The 20893-nt window shown below is 42.5% G+C and overlaps 2 protein-coding genes across 2 annotated transcripts in view; one reads left to right on the top strand and one right to left on the bottom strand.

Moving 5' to 3' along the window:
- Positions 1–11252, bottom strand: part of dpf1 (double PHD fingers 1) — a 48432-nt gene extending 37180 nt beyond the window's left edge. Inside the window, 2 exon segments of the mRNA XM_058080819.2 lie at positions 11028–11095; positions 11097–11252. Of these exon segments, the coding sequence (XP_057936802.2) occupies positions 11028–11095; positions 11097–11234 (206 nt within the window). The 5' untranslated portion in view covers positions 11235–11252.
- Positions 11253–13849: 2597 nt separating this feature from the next.
- Positions 13850–20883, top strand: LOC131135026 (zinc finger FYVE domain-containing protein 1). Its single transcript, XM_058080818.2, has 12 exons — positions 13850–14054; positions 14991–15272; positions 15588–15810; positions 16020–16237; positions 16340–16446; positions 16675–16783; positions 16880–16977; positions 17057–17174; positions 17499–17669; positions 17945–18137; positions 18828–18926; positions 19064–20883. The coding sequence occupies exons 1-12, from the start codon at positions 13938–13940 to the stop codon at positions 19294–19296; spliced, it is 1968 nt and encodes a 655-aa protein (XP_057936801.2). The 5' UTR covers positions 13850–13937; the 3' UTR covers positions 19297–20883.
- Positions 20884–20893: the final 10 nt, after the last annotated feature.

Below are 20893 nucleotides of genomic sequence, written 5' to 3' on the forward strand. Positions count from 1 at the left end.
ACGAGGGTCGCAGGGGGTGCTGGAGCCTATCCCAGCTGTCTTTGGGAGGGAGGCGGGGTACACCCTGGACTGGTGGCCAGCCAATCACAGGGCACATATAGACAAACAACCATTCACACTCGCATTCACAATTTGGAGTGGCCAATTAACCCAGCATGTTTTTGGGATAGCAGCACGGCAGTCGAGTGGTTCGTGCGCAGATCACACAGTTAGGAGACCAGGGTTCAATTCCACCCTCAGGCATCTCTGTGTGGAGTTTTGAGTTTTTTGGAATGTGGGAGGAAACCGGAGTACCCGGAGAAAACCCACGCATGCATGGGGAGAACATGGCCGAGGGTGGAATTGAACCCTGGTCTCCTAGCTGTGAGGTCTGCGCACTAACCACTCGACCGCCGTGCCTCTATTCCAAAAACATGCTAGGTTAATTAACAAATTGTCCATAGGTATGAATGTGAGTGTGAATGGTTGTTTGTCTATATGTGCCCTGTGATTGGCTAGCTGGCCACCAGTCCAGGGTGTACCCCGCCTCTCGCCGCAAGACAGCTGGGATAGGCTCCAGCACCACCGCGACCGTTGTGAGGATTAGCATTAGAAAATTAATGAATGAATGATTGATGGTTTGAGGCTGTCACTTGGCAACTTGAAGTTTTTTTTTTTTTTTTGGATGTTGTTTTTCTTTTATGTTACCATAAAAATCTGTCAATTTCATATATTTAGTATAAGAGGGGTAAAAATGACTTCCCCCACCGTACTGCAGTGTGTGTGTGTGTAGCATTTTAAAGCCTCCTGTACTAATCCTGCAACCATGCAGGCCAACACTGGACATGTGACATTTAAAGGATGTGATCGGGGCAACAATATGCGGGGGCAAAGCATGCCAATGTTTGTTAATATGTCACTGCAAATGAGCAGGCCACTGTCTCTTGAAGAGAATATGTCTTTACAGCTATGGTGTGTGTCTGTGTGTGTGTGTGTCTGTGTGTGTGTGTGTGAGCATCTGTGTATGTTGCAGCAATATTTTCACATACTTTACTATTTTAATGCTGTAGCAGTACTCATCCCTGTAAGCCCATGCATGCACGCTCATTTTTTCGACCATTTGTATAGAGTTGTGGGCTCCTATAGAGCAGCTACACACAATAACACACACGGAAAACCTTTTAGATTTTCCAGAATCTGCCCCTATTCCAGCTGTATTTCCTCGGATTTGTGCTTCCTGCCAAAACGGTCTGTTTTCATTCATTCCATCTGACAACTTCACTGTGATTGGTCAGACAGTGCTTCCTAACTATGAACCATATAAGGAAGTCTGACCGTCTGTGACATCACAAAGGAACGGTTTTACCACGCCTTTTGAAACAGAGCGTTTTGAGCCATCCCAAACTTTTTTTAAGGCTCACTTCCAAATACGTAAACCTCATTAACTGAAACTTTGACATGTTTTAACACGAGAATACAACATCTACATTTATATCTACATTCATAGAAAAGAGGAAAAAGCATAATAGCTCTCCTTTAAGAGTTACTGCAATAATTACTGCAATAAAATGTAACATAACTAATACAGTACATCTGTTACCACCATTAATATTGTATTTTTGGCAGTCCTGGAAAAAGCATTTCCTTAGGGATAAAATTAAGTAAAATATATACGTATGTACACTTGATTAGAAATTGTGCAGAATCTTTTTTCAGAACACAAATTGAGGAGGAACATGACAACTGCTTTTATAAAATGTGCCAATTAAAAAAAAAACACATTCTACCTAAATTTACTGAAAAGCACCCTGCCTCATATTAACACATGACAGTCATATTTTTTCATATATTTGGGGGAAAACGATAAATAGAAGACTTGACATTTTAGAGCAGCAACATGAAATAACACGGAGAGAGACCGAGTGGAAAAAAGGGAATACATTGAAAATGTAAAATAAGCCACCAAAGAGCTCCCCATCCATCTCCTCTCTAAGCACCCACTCACTTCAAATCCACCACCCTCCATCACATTCCCCCCTGCTGTCCATAAAGATATTGAAAAAAGTGCCCCAATAATACTGTAAGTTGACAGCTGAAGAAAATGGCTTCCAATTTGGCTACTCCCAATTCTTTATCACCGAGATAGGCAGCATGCGTGGCTGTTTGCATGTTTGTGAGATGGAAGGCAAGGAGAGCCAAAGAAGACGTAGAAGAAGACAGTGTGATTAAAAAAAAAAAGGTCGTCAGAATATAGCGTGACAAGGACGAAGGAGATGGATAAGTGTGACCAGCGAGGGACAAAGAAACGGGATGGGAGCAAGATGACCTGTGAAAAGCTCATTTTTCGGCAAGGACATCGCTCGCTGATAGCACATCTTTTATCCAGTTGTTTAAAAAAAGAGCTGCAGACATATTATGGAGACCATGAAAGCCATTATTCGGGGCATCAGAGAAAGTTGGAGCTTTCAGCTGCGCGTGCTTTGAACAAATATAATAGTATATTCTTTTGATTTGCTTAATTCATTTATTGAAATGAAAGAATGCTGATCATGAAAAGATATGTGCTTATACTGAGATGTAGCCTAAAGTCAATGTCCAATTATTATAAGAATAAGGTCTCATATTTCACAATTTGCAAGAACATGATGACCGAATGATAGTTTGGGGTGTGAGTTATCTTACTTCTGTTTAAAGTAGGGATGATTTGTTCACTCTAAGCCAGGGGTCTCAAACTCAATTTACCTGGGGGCCACTGGAGCTAGGGTCTGGGCGAGGCTGGGCCGCATCAGGTTTTCAAAAAAAAAAAACAAAAACGCATTTATTAAAAACAGAAAAATATACAATCTTTTTCAGTGATTTGGTTCCGATTTTCTACAAGAAAAGCTCTGATAAAACATTCCACTGTTCTCAAATATCTTAATTTTTATTTTTCTACACAAAATAAGATGAAAAATAAATAAACAAATCAAGAATAAAGAAAATCAATCAATCAGTAATAAATAAATATAATAATAATAATAAAAACTTAAGAAAGCACATATAGTTGGTGGGTAGACAAATGATTTTTTTCAGATTAAAATGAACAAAGCATTATTAGAGCCCTGTAGACATGACAAAACACGACTATAGTCACATTTATACTCTTTTTATTTACAACATATTGCGCAACTGCAGGGTCTTGAGACACATGCTAACTCGCAAACTAGAGAGCTAGCGACCTAAACGGTAGCCTCCAAGTTATTTCCTTTCAACTTAAATAGCCAAAAACTTACCACTTCCACACGGATAGGGAGGATAACTATTAACAGTTATTTAACCTTTAACATGAACATTAATCAAAAGTAATAATTTTTTCTGGGTACATGATACCATACAGCATCCATATCAAACTTGCGTGGGCCGCACTAACATTAAACTTTCATATCAAGGCAGGGGCCTCAAACTAGTGTCCTGCGGGCCACATTTGGCCCGCGGGCCGTGTGTTTGAGATCCCTGGAGTAGATGCAAGTCAAAGGAAAAGCTACCAGCTAGAGACAAGTAAAACCAGACCACAAAAGATCCATCCATCCATTTTCTATACCGCTTATCCTTACTAGGGTTGCACACATGCTGGAGCCTATCCCAGCTGTCTTTGGGCGAGAGGCGGGGTACACCCTTGACTGGTCAGCCACAAAACATACATTCATTCATTCATTCATTTTCTATATACCACTTATCCTTATGAGGGTCGTGGACATGCTGGAGCCTATCCCAGCTGTCTTTCGGCAAGAGACGGGGTACACCCTTGACTGGTTGGCCACAAAACATTCATTCATTCATTTTCTATACCGCTTATCCTTATGAGGGTCGTGGACATGCTGGAGCCTATCCCAGCTGTCTTTGGGCGAGAGGCGGGGTACACCATCGACTGGTCAGCCATAAAACATTCATTCATTAATTTTCTATACCGCTTATCCTTATGAGGGTCGTGGACATGCTGGAGCCTATCCCAGCTGTCTTTCTATACCGCTTATGTCGTGGACATGCTGGAGCCTATCCCAGCTGTCTTTGGGCGAGAGGCGGGGTACACCATCGACTGGTCAGCCATAAAACATACATTCATTCATTTTCTATACCGCTTATCCTCACGTGGGTCGTGGGTGGTGCTGGAGCCTATCCCAGCTGTCTGGGAACAGATCTCCATGGAGGAGGTGTAGACTCTGGAAGATCTAGAAAGCTTTATGTGCAGGTCATCGTGCGTATTTGCTCGAAAGGAGTCCACAACTCAAGACGAAGGGACAAAAATGAGAATGATAGGTCCTTTTTAATTCAGACAATAGATCCTGTGATGTTGTTATGAATGATTCGTTCATGCATTCTCCATCTGTGACCAGCTTCCCCCTCCTTAGGATGTGCTCTGCAGCTAATATAGCAGCTGTTTGCTGTGCTCAACCTTCCGTGGTTGTCGCTCTCTTACGCCCATTTGCAGTTAGGCACTTTTCAGAAAAGGCTGTACTCGGATCGGATGGGGGTGTGGTCTTGGAGGGGGGGGTTAGTGTCCTTGGCATTGAAGCCAAAGGAATGCATCTATTCAGAATATACTATATTTAGTGCCGATATTTCTCTTTTTTACTCATGGTCATGGATAGTTTACAGGGGTGGGGGGGGTAGCATACTCTGATGATGTCGCGTTCGTGTTCCACTGACTGTCGCTGCCCTTCTCTTGCTCATTCAATCAACAGAGAAAATGTCACGCACTTGCAGGGAGTTGAATATTTCATAAAATACACATTTCCGCCACTTCAGAATTAAAAAAAAAAAAATCACAGAGCTCGGCGTGGGAGCTGCAACAAGAAGGCTAAAGAACTCCGGAGCTCTGGGCTAAGACAAGGGGTAAGGGGGTAGAATTGGGTTTGGTTCTAAGACATGTCCACAAGGCAAAGAAGCCAAACTAATGTACTTTATGTATTAAACATTATATTAAAACTAACATGTATTAAACATTGTTACAGTTCATGGTTTGAAATAAACATCTGATATTTTCTGCTTCATACTCACCGCAGCGCCGCTGTGGTTTAAGATGGTTGCGGAGATTACTCACACCACAGACGGACTCATCCAGAAACCAAATTAAGCGTCAGACCACACATTTTAACAACAAACCACTTTCTACTCCTCAACGTAAAAATAAATGTTTTTTTCCAACATTTGTATTTTTTTTCTATTTACCAGGACTCATTCAGCTAATTTTAGTAACAAACTCTTATGTGCAATTAAAAATACTTTCAACAACACAAAGAAGCTATGATGAACAAAAATGTCAGAAATAGTTCAACACCGGTTTTGACCGTGGAACCGCCCCCCCAATGAAACACAACCCCCCCATGCATGACTGGGATCAGAGAGAACATGCAAAAGCACAAAAACATAACTTTATGAAGTATACTTGCACAATCTAACGAAAGGGCTTTTATAAAAACTCAACCTTGAGATAAGAATATGCAGTTTGCATTGACAATGAGGGGGTGGTATCATTTTAACAACCTTTATTAATATTGAACGGGACAGTTGTGTAGAACTATACCGCATCATTTGGGAGAGATGTGACAATAATATGGTTACACCTCACGATATGATGCATGCAAACACAATCACCATAACAAAAGACATTATTATATCTGTAAGGACCCCCGAATTGGATCGATCCCAATATCAGTCCCACCAATACCACTGTAGTATCGGTATCAGATTGAAACTACCTTAATGAGATGAGTATTTTTCGGTTAACTTTTATCCGTATGTTTTTACAGTGTCTTTCACATTGTGGTTAAAGTTCATTCATTCATTCATTTTCTACCGCTTTTCCTCACAAGGGTCGCGGACGTGCTGGAGTCTATCCCAGCTGTCTTCGGGCCCTGGACCCTGGACTGGTGGCCAGCCAATCACAGGGCACAAATAGACAAACAACCATTCACACTCACATTCATACCAATTTGGAGTCGCCAATTAACCTAGCATGTTTTTGGAATGTGGGAGGAAGTGGTTAAAGTTATACATTCCTATTCCTTTATAGACAGTTAATGCACCATTGGGTGTCATCCTGGCCTCCTGGTGATGAGACTGGTATAGAGCCAGTTTGAATAGAACCATCACATCTGTTGATGTATTCCTCAAGTGCATACCTTTATGGGTTTTTCTGAGAGGGTGCTGAGGGTATCTTGACGTGTGTCATGGTTTTGGGGTGAGTCGGGTTGGATTTGCTTCATCCTGGGATTTTGCTCGGTGGCCCAATGACCTGAGCTTTGTGTAAATAGTTAATAATGAGAAAAATAGTGATTGTCGTGTTATGAAGAAATTAAATAAAATATGCTTCTTCCTGCTGCTTTTCAGAGGTTTGAACTGTGGAACTGTTGCATTCCTATGTAACTTTATACGCATGTTCCAAATAAACAAAAACTGAACTGATTTTGAAAAATTTCAAGTAAAAAGCAACAAGGACCGTGTACAGCAGGGGTCTCAAACACGCTCTCAAACAAATGTGGCCCGCAAGACACTAGTTTGAGGCCCCCGCCTTGATATGAAAGTTTAATGTTAGCGCGGCCCGCGCAAGTTTGATATGGATGCTGTATGGTATCATGTACCCAGAAAAAATTATTACGTTTGATTCATGTTCATGTTAAAGGTTAAATAACTGTTAATAGTTATCCTCCCTATCCGTGTGGAAGTGGTAAGTTTTTGGCTATTTAAGTTGAAAGGAAATAACTTGGAGGCTACCGTTTAGGTCGCTAGCTCTCTAGTTTGCGAGTTAGCATGTGTCTCAAGACCCTGCAGTTGCGCAATATGTTGTAAATAAAAAGAGTATAAATGTGACTATAGTCGTGTTTTGTCATGTCTACAGGGCTCTAATAATGCTTTGTTCATTTTAATCTGAAAAAAAAAAATTGTCTACCCACCAACTATATGTGCTTTCTTAAGTTTTTATTATTATTATTGTATTTATTTATTACTGATTGATTGATTTTCTTTCTTCTTGATTTGTTTATTTATTTTTCATCTTATTTTGTGTAGAAAAATTGAGATATTTGAAAACAGTGGAATGTTTTATCAGAGCTTTTCTTGTAGAAAATTGGAACCAAAGCAAGGTTTATTAATTTTTCTGTTTTTAATACATGCGTTTTTATTTTTTTTTTAGGGAAAACCTGATGCGGCCCAGCCTCGCCCAGACCCTAGCTCCAGTGGCCCCCAGGTAAATTGAGTTTGAGACCCCTGGTGTACAGTATTTACAGTACATGCAGTATTGTCCAACCCTAACCTATTGAAAGCTACTGTAGTTGAGCGTATTCAAACTATTTTTTAAAGCCTGTATTGTGGGAGTTGTTGTGAGTCGACTGCACGGAGGAAAAGGACGCCGTGAAAGACAGACAGACACAGCAATCCCACCAGGCACACCCAGAGGAATCTATTGTCTGAATTGAATTCTCGCAAGTCCTGTCCAGCAGAAGCAGCCCACTTCAGCTCAGTCCAATGTTTCATCTTCCCTCTGTGTCTCTCCATGAGACACATTGCCAACTGTAGTTCCTGTTCACAGCAATTAACGCTCATTAAATTGCAATAGGGGAACACATAGCTCCCCCTAGAGGTGAAACACAATCATTGATGCCGCTGATGAGAAATATTACAGCATTTTTAGTGGATAATAAAAAGCCAGGGTGCATTCGTGGTTTGTGAAACCGCACCATGTGGCAATGAACTACACCGTGTGTCGATGACTTTATGAAATAATTATTGTCACATCCCGGTGAAGAGCTGTGTAAATGTATGCAAGTGCGGGGATTTTTATTTTAAGCTTGCAAAAACACTTATGCCAATATACTGAAGTCTGCACACCTGGTCCGCACACCTGTTTTACCCACAGCCGTCCATCTGTGCACTTGCTCACAGGCACTAAAAGCACAAAGACACACACGTTGGTGTTTCCTGGCCTTGTGTGTGTGTGTGTGTGTGTGCACAGTCGAGACATAATATCAGGCGGCCTTCTGTAACTGCTCCTCCCCTCCCCCAACCCGGTCCCTCCATGGCTGAACTCAACAGATTAAACTATGCAATATCACCCGTACCAATCCACCACCCCCCCACACTAACCCTCCACGTCCCCACCACCCTCAATTCAATTTCTTTTCCACTGCCCTCCACTCACTCGCTCGCTGAAATGTCTCTCGCTCTCTCTCGCCCACTAATATATACAAGTCCTGCAGTATGTTAGATGAGTCTCCAGTTTTAGTGCAGCACAGAAAAGGGTCACATATGTGCATGAAAATGATGGTAAGAATATATGGAAGTATATGATGACGCCTCGTATACAGGCGTTATCTTATCTTTACAGAAATGCACTTTTTGTGTGCACACATATTTATGTCTATCTCACGCTCGCATGCATATCTGCTCTTGGCGTGTGGGTGTATACGTATAGCGCATAGCTATAGCTGCAGTGTGTATTAAGGGCAGTAAATCAGCGTAAGGCAATCTGCCTCTGAGCAGCTCCTTCAGGTGAGATTTATTGCCACTGCACTTGGCCTCTTATAACAGCGATGGACTCCTCAGCCCTGGATCTGGCCCGGTGTGCGCATGTGAGCGTACGGGGCTGGTGATTTCTCACTTTAACCCCCTCCCGCCCTCTGAAAACACCCCGCCGCCGCCGCCGCCGCCGCCAACAACTACTACACCTCCGCTGTCTGCATCCCAACAGGAGCTGCAGAGAGAAGCACCGGATTGGCGACTCCACCCCTGAGAACCGGTGATAAAAACAAATCAAGTGCACGTACGCAAACGTGAGACTCATCTCTCTCCTCTTACCCCCCCCCCCCCCCGGACCGCACCTCTTCCATTTGGACTTGAAGTGCACATTCCTGGATGGAAATCACGCAAGGTCCCAGAAGCAGTGGAGCTGACTGACTGTCAGTTAGGTAGCACTGGAGAAATAGGTCATAGAGCTAAAAATACTTATCTATGTCTCTCTCTTTTCTCTCTTCATCCCTCTCTCACGGTCTTGCTCAATCCTGTCTGCTAAAAGAATCCAAAGTGAAGAAGAACTCCGATCCAAATAAAGACATGATGAAAGGAATAAGTTGGAAAAAGAAACACCCTTAAAGCATCCGACCTGAGGCCTGCGTGCCGTCTCGTGAATAAAGCATGACATGGCGTGCACGTGCACGTGCACGTGCGACTGTGTGTTGCGTGTGCATGCGTGTACACATTTGGGCACATGTGTGTACACACGGGAGCAAGTGGAGGAATGTAAAAATGTAGACATGGATGCTCAGCCTGTGCTTTGGCGCTCATGCACAGAAGAACATCAGAACCGCTGACAACCCGTGAAGTAGAAAAGAAGCCTTTTCATTCAAGTATTTCCATTTTTAAGTATCATCTTGTGTATTTTACTCGCAGTAAACACATATTTTTTGCCAGGATATTTCCCGAGTCCATCCAGGAAGACCTCAAAGAGACTTAAGGAAAATGTGCAGAATGCAAAAAGGCACTTCTGAATATGACAAAAAAAAACGTGACAGGAGGTTGGAGGGTGGAATGGAGCGAAAAGAGTGATGGAAATGAGTGGCGCGTGGTCCTGAATGTGGAAGCGGGTCAGCAGGGGTGATGGGGTGGGACAGAAGAGAGAAGGAAAAAGAGAGATTATCACTAATCCAAGAGAGCGAGTGCACAGGGATGTGGGATGTGTGGATGTGTGGATGTGGGGATGGTGGGGGGTTGCAAAGTACCCAAGTACGTAGATTGGAGTGAGTTGCTGCTCCTCACACAAATGAAGCCTCCGCTGTGGTTTGCACGCACACACACACACGCCAACTGCAGTGGACAACAACCGGAGATACGGCCTCACGCTTTTACAGCCGCTGAATGAATCAGCAGCTTCCAGGGCAATTGGGGACAAAGACGAAACCTGCTGTAGGACACACCTAGAAAACCCGTGCTGACATTTTCACCCAGTGTGACTACACTAAAAGCGCTGTGCAGTATTGAGCTTTTGACTCTTTGCTGTAGTTCTTCTTTTCATGTTGAACTATTAAAATGCCTTCACACGTTTTGTTTCTTGCATTATTCTTCCCGGTCTTGCCCTCTCATCAGCACCATAATCATACATTCAGTGTGAATCAGCCACTTCCATCCACTTGACACCATGTGACTGAAGGAGGCAGAACTGTCTGCACAGGCAGTCGGCTTCAATATTAACACATCCACCCGAGACCCAGGTTTTTAAAAATGCTTCAAGGCAGCACATTAGTGCTCAGTTTCATCCTGAATGTCAAGTGCTCTTTTAAGGCAGCACAAACAGGAGAGTCATTCATGGACTTGCACGACATGTCCACCATGCCTGCATCACACTGAGACAGATTCGAGCCCAAAACGGTGCAACCACTCATATGGGGGGGGGATCTATTGTGCCTGGGTTGGAGACACGCACAACGGGGGTGCAGAGAGTCACCGAAAATCATACAAAAAAAACTTAACCTCCAACACAATAATGGCAGACATAAATGCGTGCTGAATTGTAATACAAAAGCATGGGTGTAAATATAAAAAGCTACTATATGTAAAGCTACTTTTTTTTCCTACCTGTCTCCACCCCTATGTCCAAAATTGAGCATGCAAGCATGCATGCAGGCGGTGTAAAGCTATTCAAAGTGCCTCCATCCTGCCTCCATCCTGCCTCCATCCTGCCTCCAGCCTGCCTCCAGCCTGCCTCTGACCGTGATCTTGGCTGGCTACAGTGGCAAGGGACCTACCGGGTCACCCGAATCTCGCCCCGGCATTCCTGCATGCCCGGGCACACATGCACATGGGAAACGATAACACTGTTTGCACCGGAACGCAGAACCCATTGTGCAGCAAGACTACACAAATGGAACTTTCCTGCATTATTATCTCATCTGTGCTGTATGCACGGCGTCAGAAGACGTGTTGGCAATCGCTCCGAATGTGGAATGATCATTTCAATCGTACACGCAACGTGCAGCAATGCAAAACAAACCAACGAGCTCCGGGTGTGATGTACTTACGATTTGAGGTGGTTCTGTACCGCTGTGGCCATTTTGCTGTAGTATGATAGAATGCAACGCTGCAGAGCCCCGGTATTGTACATGTAATGTAGCAGCTATTTCAATTTCATTCATTCTCTGGGGCTGCGGCTGCAGCCGCCAGCCAATGGGAGGCGGGAGCGCACGTGACGACATTGGGGAAGTGTAGTTTTTTACACATGTCAACATGAAACCCGTCCAAGAGGACTGCACTACAAGTACCAGTGTGGGTAGCGCCGACAACGATGCCACGGTCCCGCCTTGGCTCTGAAAGGGCAAAACCACCCCTCAACAGACACATTTTTAAACATACTACATTTAAGACAAAGCCTGGTTTCCTCGCTTTTGGCTGGGATGGTTCAAGTTGCCATCAATCTGAGTAATTATATGAATAATCAAATTCTAATAATCATAAAAGCTGTATGGGATGCATGCATGTGTTTCCACCAAATGAAAATATGTTGTGGTCCATAGCCTTGATAAGTCCTGCTCCCAGCACCTTTAATTATTCATTAATCAGGAGCAATGAGAGACCGGCTATAATTGATTCTTTCAGACTCATGGTTGAGTAAGGCTTGTACTTTCTCTGACTCCTAACAGCCACTTTTATTGAAAAAGTACATTATTGCACAACTTTAGGGGAAACTTTGTGAGGGCCTTTGTGATACTTTTCATTTTGGGAAAAAAAAACAGGCTTAAGGAAAGATGCTAAGACACAACAATGCATTTTTGTCCTCTGCAAGAGACACAAGTGTTTCAATGCCTTATTTGTAATGCAAAACACTCTAAAACAGGGGTCTCAAACATGCGGCCCGCGGGCCAAATGTGGCCCGCAGGACACTAGTTTGAGGCCCCCGCCTTGAAAGTTTAATGTTAGTGCGGCCCGCGCAAGTTTGATATGGATGCTGTGTGGTATCATGTACCCAGAAAAAATTATTACGTTTGATTAATGTTCATGTTAAAGGTTAAATAACTGTTAATAGTTATCCTCCCTATCCGTGTGGAAGTGGTAAGTTTTTGGCTATTTAAGTTGAAAGGAAATAACTTGAAGGCTACCGTTTAGGTCGCTAGCTCTCTAGTTTGCGAGTTAGCATGTGTCTCAAGACCCTGCAGTTGCGCAATATGTTGTAAATAAAAAGAGTATAAATGTGACTATAGTCGTGTTTTGTCATGTCTACAGGGCTCTAATAATGCTTTGTTCATTTTAATCTGAAAAAAATCATTTGTCTACCCACCAACTATATGTGCTTTCTTAAGTTTTTATTATTTGCCCTTTTTTTGTTATTATTATTATATTTATTTACTTATTACTGATTGATTGATTTTCTTTATTCTTGATTTGTTTATTTATTTTTCATCTTATTTTGTGTAGAAAAATAAAAAATAAGATATTTGAGAACAGTGGAATGTTTTATCAGAGCTTTTATTGTAGAAAATCGGAACAAAAGCAAAGTTTATTCATTTTTCTGTTTTTAATAAATGCGTTTTTTTTGTTTTTTTTTGGAAAACCTGATGCGGCCCAGCCTCGCCCAGACCCTAGCTCCAGTGGCTCCCAGGTAAATTGAGTTTGAGACCCCTGCTCTAAAACAAGCGTGGCCAAAGGGTGGCCCAGGGGCCAATTTGGCGCGCTGTCGGTCCGGAGGACTAACCACTACTACTCCTACTTGATGTAGAAACACATTTGTGAACCCACCACGCCCAAAAAATTACTTTTTGCACTAACATTCATAATATTGATGATATGATAATACTCGGTCGTGCCAGAGCCTATTCCAGCTGACTCAGATAAATACCAATACCAGTTGTCTGTTTTGAAATGTCTATAATGTATTTGTTTGTTATGACAGTTGTTAAAAAAATGTTGATGTTGGCCAATTTTGCACTCTGTCGGTCCGGAGGACTAACCACTACTACTCCTACTTGATGTAGAAACACATGTGTGAACCCACCACCCCCAAAAAATTACTTTTTGCACTAACATTCATAATATGAGATGCATAAAATACCCAAATTTAGAATATTCAAGTTCAAGTGATGGTTTTCAATGTTTTTTTTTTCAAATGTGCTAATATAAGGTATTATGAAGGTATTAAAAACAAAAGCGAGTCCAGGTATACATTGCTTTGCATTGTAAATATTTTATTATATGGTATTTTTAAATAGTATCTTGTATAAATTGCATATTGATTGCTTTATATATTGTTTGCATCGACCCTATGCTGCACTTTTGCTGCCCTGCATTAGGCGGACTGTATATACTGGGCATTTTTGACACAGAAAGTGACAAAACAACAACATTGGCTCTGTGGGGATTCTTCTTCTTAGTCTTATTTTATGTTACATTGCACATCTTGACTCAACGTGGGCCTATAAGTGAGCTACAATTAGATGCAGCACAGAAGAATGCAGGGAAATCTCTTCTAATGTCATGTTAAGAGTGGTGGCGCCGCCTTAAGCCCTTCAGTGACATGTGATATTTATAGATCTGAGCTAACAAATATTTAATGAACATGAGCAAGCAAATCCAGTATACTGTAGCAGCACTACCTATGTATATTATGTTAACCCATGACGTCATTTTAATGTTGTAAAGTTACGTGGATCCCTTAAATGTGTATTTTTGTTAGAAATGTATAAAATGATCCATTCCAAAATGCACTAGAATTTGTAGTCAGTAGAATTGTACAAGTGTCATTCAGCATTTCAGCCACAAGGTGGTACCCAAGAACCACAACGAACGAGCCAACGTACCGCGTCATTGGCTGCGTCCGCTTTGGCTCCTCCCCTTTCAGCTCTACACGCGCTGTTGTTTTGATTGACACCAGTAGTCGGGGGTTGAACTTTCGTCTTACCCTCCGTCGTCAAAAACATGTGTTAAATGATTGAAAATCGATGTCTGAAATGCTGATGACAGCAACGGAGGACATATCGCTGTGCCCAATGAAACCAGAGGAGTGTCCAGGCGGTGTACGGAGCTTCCTTTTGGTGGACGACCAGGAAAATCTCCAGGTGAAGTTCGCTAACAGTCGCTAGCATTTAGCTGCTAGGCTAGGAAGCGACAGTCAACTCATTGTGGTTTTTATTGTCAGTGTGTTCGGATACATTTGGCCAAATACATCAGCCCCCCACTAAAATACCACCTTTACTAACGTAACAGCCGTGAAAGTCATTCGGCCAAGTTGAACTGTATGTTGTGTTAAAGGCTGTTCATGGTAAGAACTTACGACCTCTCCATGTTATCAAAGATATAAACTAATGACTCATCCAGACCTGCTAACTCACAGGAGTATTTAATGAGCAGTTTAACAGTGACGAGGCAACAATGTTATTCCTCAGCAACTTTGTGTCTTGATAAACAACAGAGGCAGATGGCTTCACAACAAAGAAATACATGTTATTATGAAAGGATTTTAATCTTGAGCCTGAAACTTGCTGTGGACTGTTTTTTTTTGGCACTTATTTTCTTTCTGGGAAATAATACACGAATGTTAAGGGTAGCATTTGTAGAATTTGTGGACCTTGATGATACATAAGGGTGTCCCAAAAATGTTTACACCATTTTGTTGTCAAACTCGGTCACATGATCTCAGATTTTAGCAGGATTGGTAAAAACTATTGAAGTATCCATGTTGTGTCAGTGGTGTGCTGGAGCCTATTCAAGCTGACTCAGATAAATACCAATACCAATTGTCTTTTTTGAAATGTCTATAATGTATTTGTTTGTTATGACAGTTCGAAAAATGTTGATAGGCACTGTAATTAAGCAAGGTTTGGACATCCCTGGCCAAGGACATGCAGTATAGCATTAGCTTATATAGCTTATTAGCTTGTATAGCATTACACTTATTTTGGTGAAAATCATTTCCAGACACAAGATTCCCTTTCCCACGCAGTACCATATTCTGCTCAACTTTTCATAATGGCCGCTCACTGTGCTCTCTCCAGGTCCACGACGAGTCTGATTTTGTTGAGAGGCTCAACTGCAGGGATGTCGGAGGTGTCAAAGTTATCTCCATCTTTGGAAACACAGGGGACGGCAAGTCACACACCCTTAACCACATCCTGTTCGGTGGTGAGAGTGTGTTTTATACTTCCAAGTCCCCTAGCTCATGTACGGTGGGTGTGTGGGCCGCTTACGACCCTTTCCTTAGCCTGATTGCCCTGGATACGGAGGGCTTGTTGGGGGCCGCTGCCAATCAAAATCAGAGAATGCGGCTACTGCTGAAGGTAATTGATACCTGGTTGTTTGATCGCTTGATATGTTTAATCAAAATATGCTGTATTAAATGTCACAGCTCAGCGACATATTAGCAGCCATAGGTACTGATACTGTACATAGTCTAGCGACAACGTTATGTCCACCTGTTTGTGTCCAAACACCATGACTTGTAAGATTTCAGATTAGTTTTTTCTACAATATATAACAATAATTGATCAGCAAATTCTGATTCATTATCAGCTTTTATTTTAGTTTGTAACTGCTTGTTTGGTATTTGATGAGTACAGTAGCTCCTGATACCTGCATCCTCTCCGATATTCCAGGTACTGGCGGTGTCTGATATAGTAATCTATCGAACGCGAGCCGAGCGCCTGCACAACGATATGTTCCAGTTCTTGAGCAGTGCTTCGGGGGCTTATCTGAAGCACTTCACTCCAGAACTGAAGGCCTTATCCAGCCGCTGCAGTCTGGACGTGCCTCTGTCACATCTCGGCCCTGCGGTTATTGTCTTCCAGGAGACGACACACACACAACTACTGGGCCATGGTAAAGGAAGGAAAATAAATGTCTTTTTTGTAGTCACACACTCACAAACCACAACATTATGTACACCTGGACGTTATATGCAGGGAGGAAATTATTAGAGACATTAATTAATGGATACGCTGGAGCCTCTCACAAAACTTAAATTGTAATATACAGTGCCTAATGTTGTGCTTGGTGTCCACTGACTGCTGATGTTATGTGTGGTGAAGATTCAAAGGTGGCAGGCCACGGTGACACGCAGCTCCAAAGGCGTTTTCATGACCTGGGCTTAGGCACAGACGCCTTCAGCTCAGTACAGTACGTGGGAACCCAAACAATTACGCCTCCCACCGACTACAGCGGGCTGCTGGAGACCATCAGACAGCAAGTGAAGAACACACACACGCGCTCGCCCCGCCATCCCGGCATAGTGTTTCATGCTCTAGAAGTAAGTTGATCATGTTGGAAGACACACAGGAAGTTGACACGCTTTTTATTATTTTCGCCGTGTCTCTCGGAGTGGTGTTTTTTCCATCGTATGTGTTCCCAGGCCCTTAGTGAACGTTTCTGCGGTGAGCTTTCAGACGACAAGGTGAATCTGTACACCTTCTTCCCTGACGAGTACTTCACCTGCTCTGCTGTTTGCCTGAGTTGCAAGTAAGTCACTTGTGACTTCTTCTGCACGATGAAGGCACTTCTTAACAGACCATTTATACAACCATTTGAAGGCGCAAAGAAACCACTGTTGTACCAACCAAACCAAAGCCGTCAGTTATAGTGTAGTACTATAGTACTAAGTACTATATGTCCAACGTTCTGTATGTGATCTGCCCGTTTGAAGATCTCAAAACTCAGACTTAAAGTCTGCTTTGTTTTGTTATCTAGTATTCGCTGCAAGAATGGAATGAACCATCTGCGAGACAGGGTTCCCCACATGGCAGATGGACTGTGCCAGTATGCACACCAGTACAACAACAAAGTCCTTATTTGTAAGGTACTACCAGCTCCTGGTGGCACTATGTACAGCCAGTTTAAATGTACTGGACACTGCTTTGATAATTGATTGATCATATTTTTGTGTCGTCACCAGAGGTGCTATGAAGGAGGCAGGGAGGTGACAGTTGTGCCTAAGACTTCTGCATCCTCTGACAACCCGTGGTTCGGACTGGCCAAATTTGCCTGGTCAGGGTAGGTGTACAAATACACACATCTGTTTTCACTTCCCTTCATCTCATCCTTTTGTGTCCACTGTCTGCCTTTCTCTCAGTTACGTGTTAGAGTGTGGCAGCTGTGGCGTCATCTACCGCAGTAGACAGTACTGGATAGGGAACCAGGACCCTGAAAGCAGCGTGGTGCGTTCTGAGGTCAAACATGTTTGGGAGGGGGTAAGTACTCCATTTGTGCTTAATTTAGTGCAATAATAACCCCTAATAAACGTAAACGGATCACATGGAAGTTCTCAAACTTTTACACTGTTTTTGTCTTGGAAGTACAGTTTGATTGAAATCTGACTCAAGAAGGCAGATTAATTTCAATTTATTAGTGAAAGACTTTGGATGTAATCCTGCTGTTTTTCAAGGGAAGAACAAGCCGATGCAATGCCAGGCCTTTGTGGCGGTACATTATCCTCCTTAACCTCTCAGAGATTGTTTGTTTTGAACTTTGTCTGCAACTATACTTTTTAACATGTTTGGCACATTTTCTTTCAGTCAGACACCTTCCTCAGCACCCACCAGAATGCAGCTCAGAGGGTGCTGGATGGGATGAACTATGTGATCCAGTCAGTGTCGGAGTACAGCACCGGTCCCACCAAAACTGTCACATCCTGGCTCACTGACCAGGTGGCACCACCGTACTGGAGACCCAACACAGAGATCGCGGTATGTGTCAAAACTCTTGACAACTGGAGAAAGGGTTGGCCTTCTCAGGTCCTAATCCTTTGTAAATGTAAACATACAGAGCAGTTCCTGTCATACACGATACAAATCCCAACCTCAAGAATTGGAGTAGGGAAACGCAAAATGGAGCAAAAATAGTTGAAAACTTAAATAATTGCATGGACTATTAGCCAAGTACACTTTCAGATATGCAGAAGAAAATCGGGGTGATCCGTTGTATTTTATTGATTGCATCATCACCCTCTATGCTCTTTTAGGCCTGTCATGGCTGTCACAAAGTGTTTGAGGAGGCGGAGCGTAAGCACCACTGCCGGTCATGTGGGGAGGGCTTCTGCCACCCTTGTTCCAGCCACAGGATGCCGGTCCCAGAGAGGGGATGGGGCAGCACCCCCGTCAGGGTGTGTATGGCCTGCTATCAACAGGGAGGACCTCCTGAAACCAACAGTGAGGGTACGGCATGAACGCCCCATTGATGAACTTTGATCATCTTTATCTCTATGCAGTTTTTCACAGTTCAAACATAATACCCTCATTCTATCTCATTTTTGCAAAATTTCATCAATTACAAAATGATTGCTGTCTTATTGATTATGGCCAAAGCGTATGCAATGACTTTGATTTTTTTCAAGGGAAGGAATTGGATGTCCAGTTGGTGCCCTTAAATTGAGGAAATTAACAAGTGGCCTTCAAATTATGCATTTTATTATAAAATATGCACCTGATGCATAAATATGGTTTTATAAATCGTCTGTTAAGGAGTGGCTTGTTTTGTATACTCAGAGTAAAAAAATATTACATTTATCAAAGAAGAAATCGTACTTGAGATTTCTTCTTACGCAGAAATTAATCTAAACCAAGATAAATGAGAGTTTACTGTATTTGTACATACATTTTCAAACTATGTGTTGCAGTGTTTAATTTTGCATATACTATGTATTAGGGGTTGGACAAATGCCAATATTAGGGTATATCACATTGTAATCTCTCACACTACAGTACAGATACATGAACATGCAATATCAATACCGCCACTGTCTGTTGTGCAACAAGTACCAAATATTTGATGTCTGTTTGTATATGTTGTTGAATGTTTGCTGCCCATATACTACATATATAATCATTGTATTTTTCTGCATGTAGTGTGTAAAGTGGAGCCCCGCGGACTCATCGCTCGCAGGGTGGCAGAGGTGGCTCAGTCCACATTGGACATGGTCAGCACCGCTGTGGACTATCCGCTCTGTGAGTTTCATCTGCACACTTTGCTGGGTTTTTTTTGGGCAAGTAAGACGTTGTCTCAGGGTGCACTTAAAAACAAGGTCTCAGATATCGATATTTGGTCAGAATGATTGAAGTATTCATGTTTGGTCCTTTGCCAGGCTTTGTGAAGGACGTAGCGCGACCAGACTACTGGGTTCCAGACCAGGACATCACCCGCTGCCATCAGTGCTCTAAAGTCTTCACTCCAATCATGTCCAAGCACCACTGCAGGGCCTGTGGTCAGGGGGTGTGCGGACCCTGCTCCACGCACATGAAGCCCGTACCCTCCAGAGGGTGGGACCACCCCGTGCGAGTGTGTGACAGCTGCAACACCCGCACCGATAGTCTCTAGGCTCTAACTGTGGAATGGATCTGAAGGTACTGTATAATCATAGGTGCCGGCCAGATGCGGTCGTCGTCACCACAGGTTCCAGGTGCTTCCTGTTTTCCTCAACACATGGAAGTGCTGCACAAAGTGACTTAAAAGTGTGGAACAACGAACAAGTGGGAGATTTTCAGATAGAATATTTGAGCGTCTTTACCTTCTGGCTTTACCTTCACGTTGTTTATCATGTTAAGTTTGTCTGGAGTTAGCATAAGGTTACAAGGATGGACGGAAGCCAGCACAGTTTACACTGACCTTGGAGAAAAGACTTTGTGTCGTGTTCAGGAAAGAATGTGTGTTTGTTTGTGGTTCCATTTTTACTGTTAATCGCAGTATCTGAAGAAAATTGATAATTAGGAATTAAGTCGCGAGGAGAAGTAATTCCCTGGCGGACTGCTCAACTGTGGCGGAATCTCATCGCCCCCTCCCAAACTAAATATGTCGAAAAGGCGACCTGAAGCTCATCTCTTACTGAATGGAAGCTAGCTGGGTTAGCTTAGTTTAGCAGAGCATGCTAGTGCGGCTGTCTATGCCACTCGGGCTGTATGAGTGTGTTTACACAGTGTTGGGCTTTTGGGATGCCTGCTGAAAGTTCTGAGCAAAATAACCTACCAACAATCATGCAGCCTTCAAAATAAGAGCGCAGTTCACCACAGCTTGTCTAAAACAAAAGAAGGGTATCATTTTTTTAAAATAGTACATTAATATAAACACAATTGGAGTTGCATTGGTGACTACGTCTTCCTTAATCACAAGCACGGGCATTACAGTGTGTTGATGATTTTGTAACAATAATGTGTTGACATCCCATGAGAAAAGTTAGCCAAGCTACATTCCTTTGTGAAATATTGGCCAATGAAGGATTGCATCCCTAAATCTGTACAAATAATTAACATACATTTTATTTACTATCACATAATTACACACTCCATGCTGGTAAAATAAGTGTATTTGGAAGGATTTCATAGGGCCCTAGAAAGTGATGGCAGTATCTCAAATTCCACATTCAGATATCACGCTCAAAATGGGAAAATAAGTGTGCTGTTGACATTCCAATGTGTGGAATCCACTTGTGACTAAGTGGCCTCCTGCACTGACTATACAATTGTTTTACGGATATCTGATACACTCACTAGTGGAACAAACACACGGCAGTCACTGCAAAAATTGGCCAACTGTTAATGCAACACAAACTGGACAAATTGGCCAACTGTTAACTTGATTTTAATTTGTTTATTATGTTTACGTAAATAAATAAGGTTGAATTGTCTTATAAATAACTATGTTGTGTTGTCATGAATACATGAGTGATGCGACATCCATGGTTGACTCCTAAATGTGGATTTAACAGCAAAAAGACTTCTGATCTATTTTACATTCCCTGATGACTGAGGAGTTCTGATTTTAAACGATCAAGCCCTGAAAGGTCATATCATCTCACATATCTTCTCCTGTTATCTTGTTTGTATCGAATAAAGAAATGATAAATGGTCACTGACAGAATTACCAAGGTCAAAAAGCAACAGTACACCATGTACAAACCTTTTTTTTGTCTGGATAATGT

This window comes from Doryrhamphus excisus, linkage group LG8, assembly GCF_037039965.1.
Source record: "Doryrhamphus excisus strain RoL-2023G ecotype Guam linkage group LG8, RoL_Dexc_Guam_v1.1, whole genome shotgun sequence".
Taxonomy (NCBI): Eukaryota; Metazoa; Chordata; class Actinopteri; order Syngnathiformes; family Syngnathidae; genus Doryrhamphus; species Doryrhamphus excisus.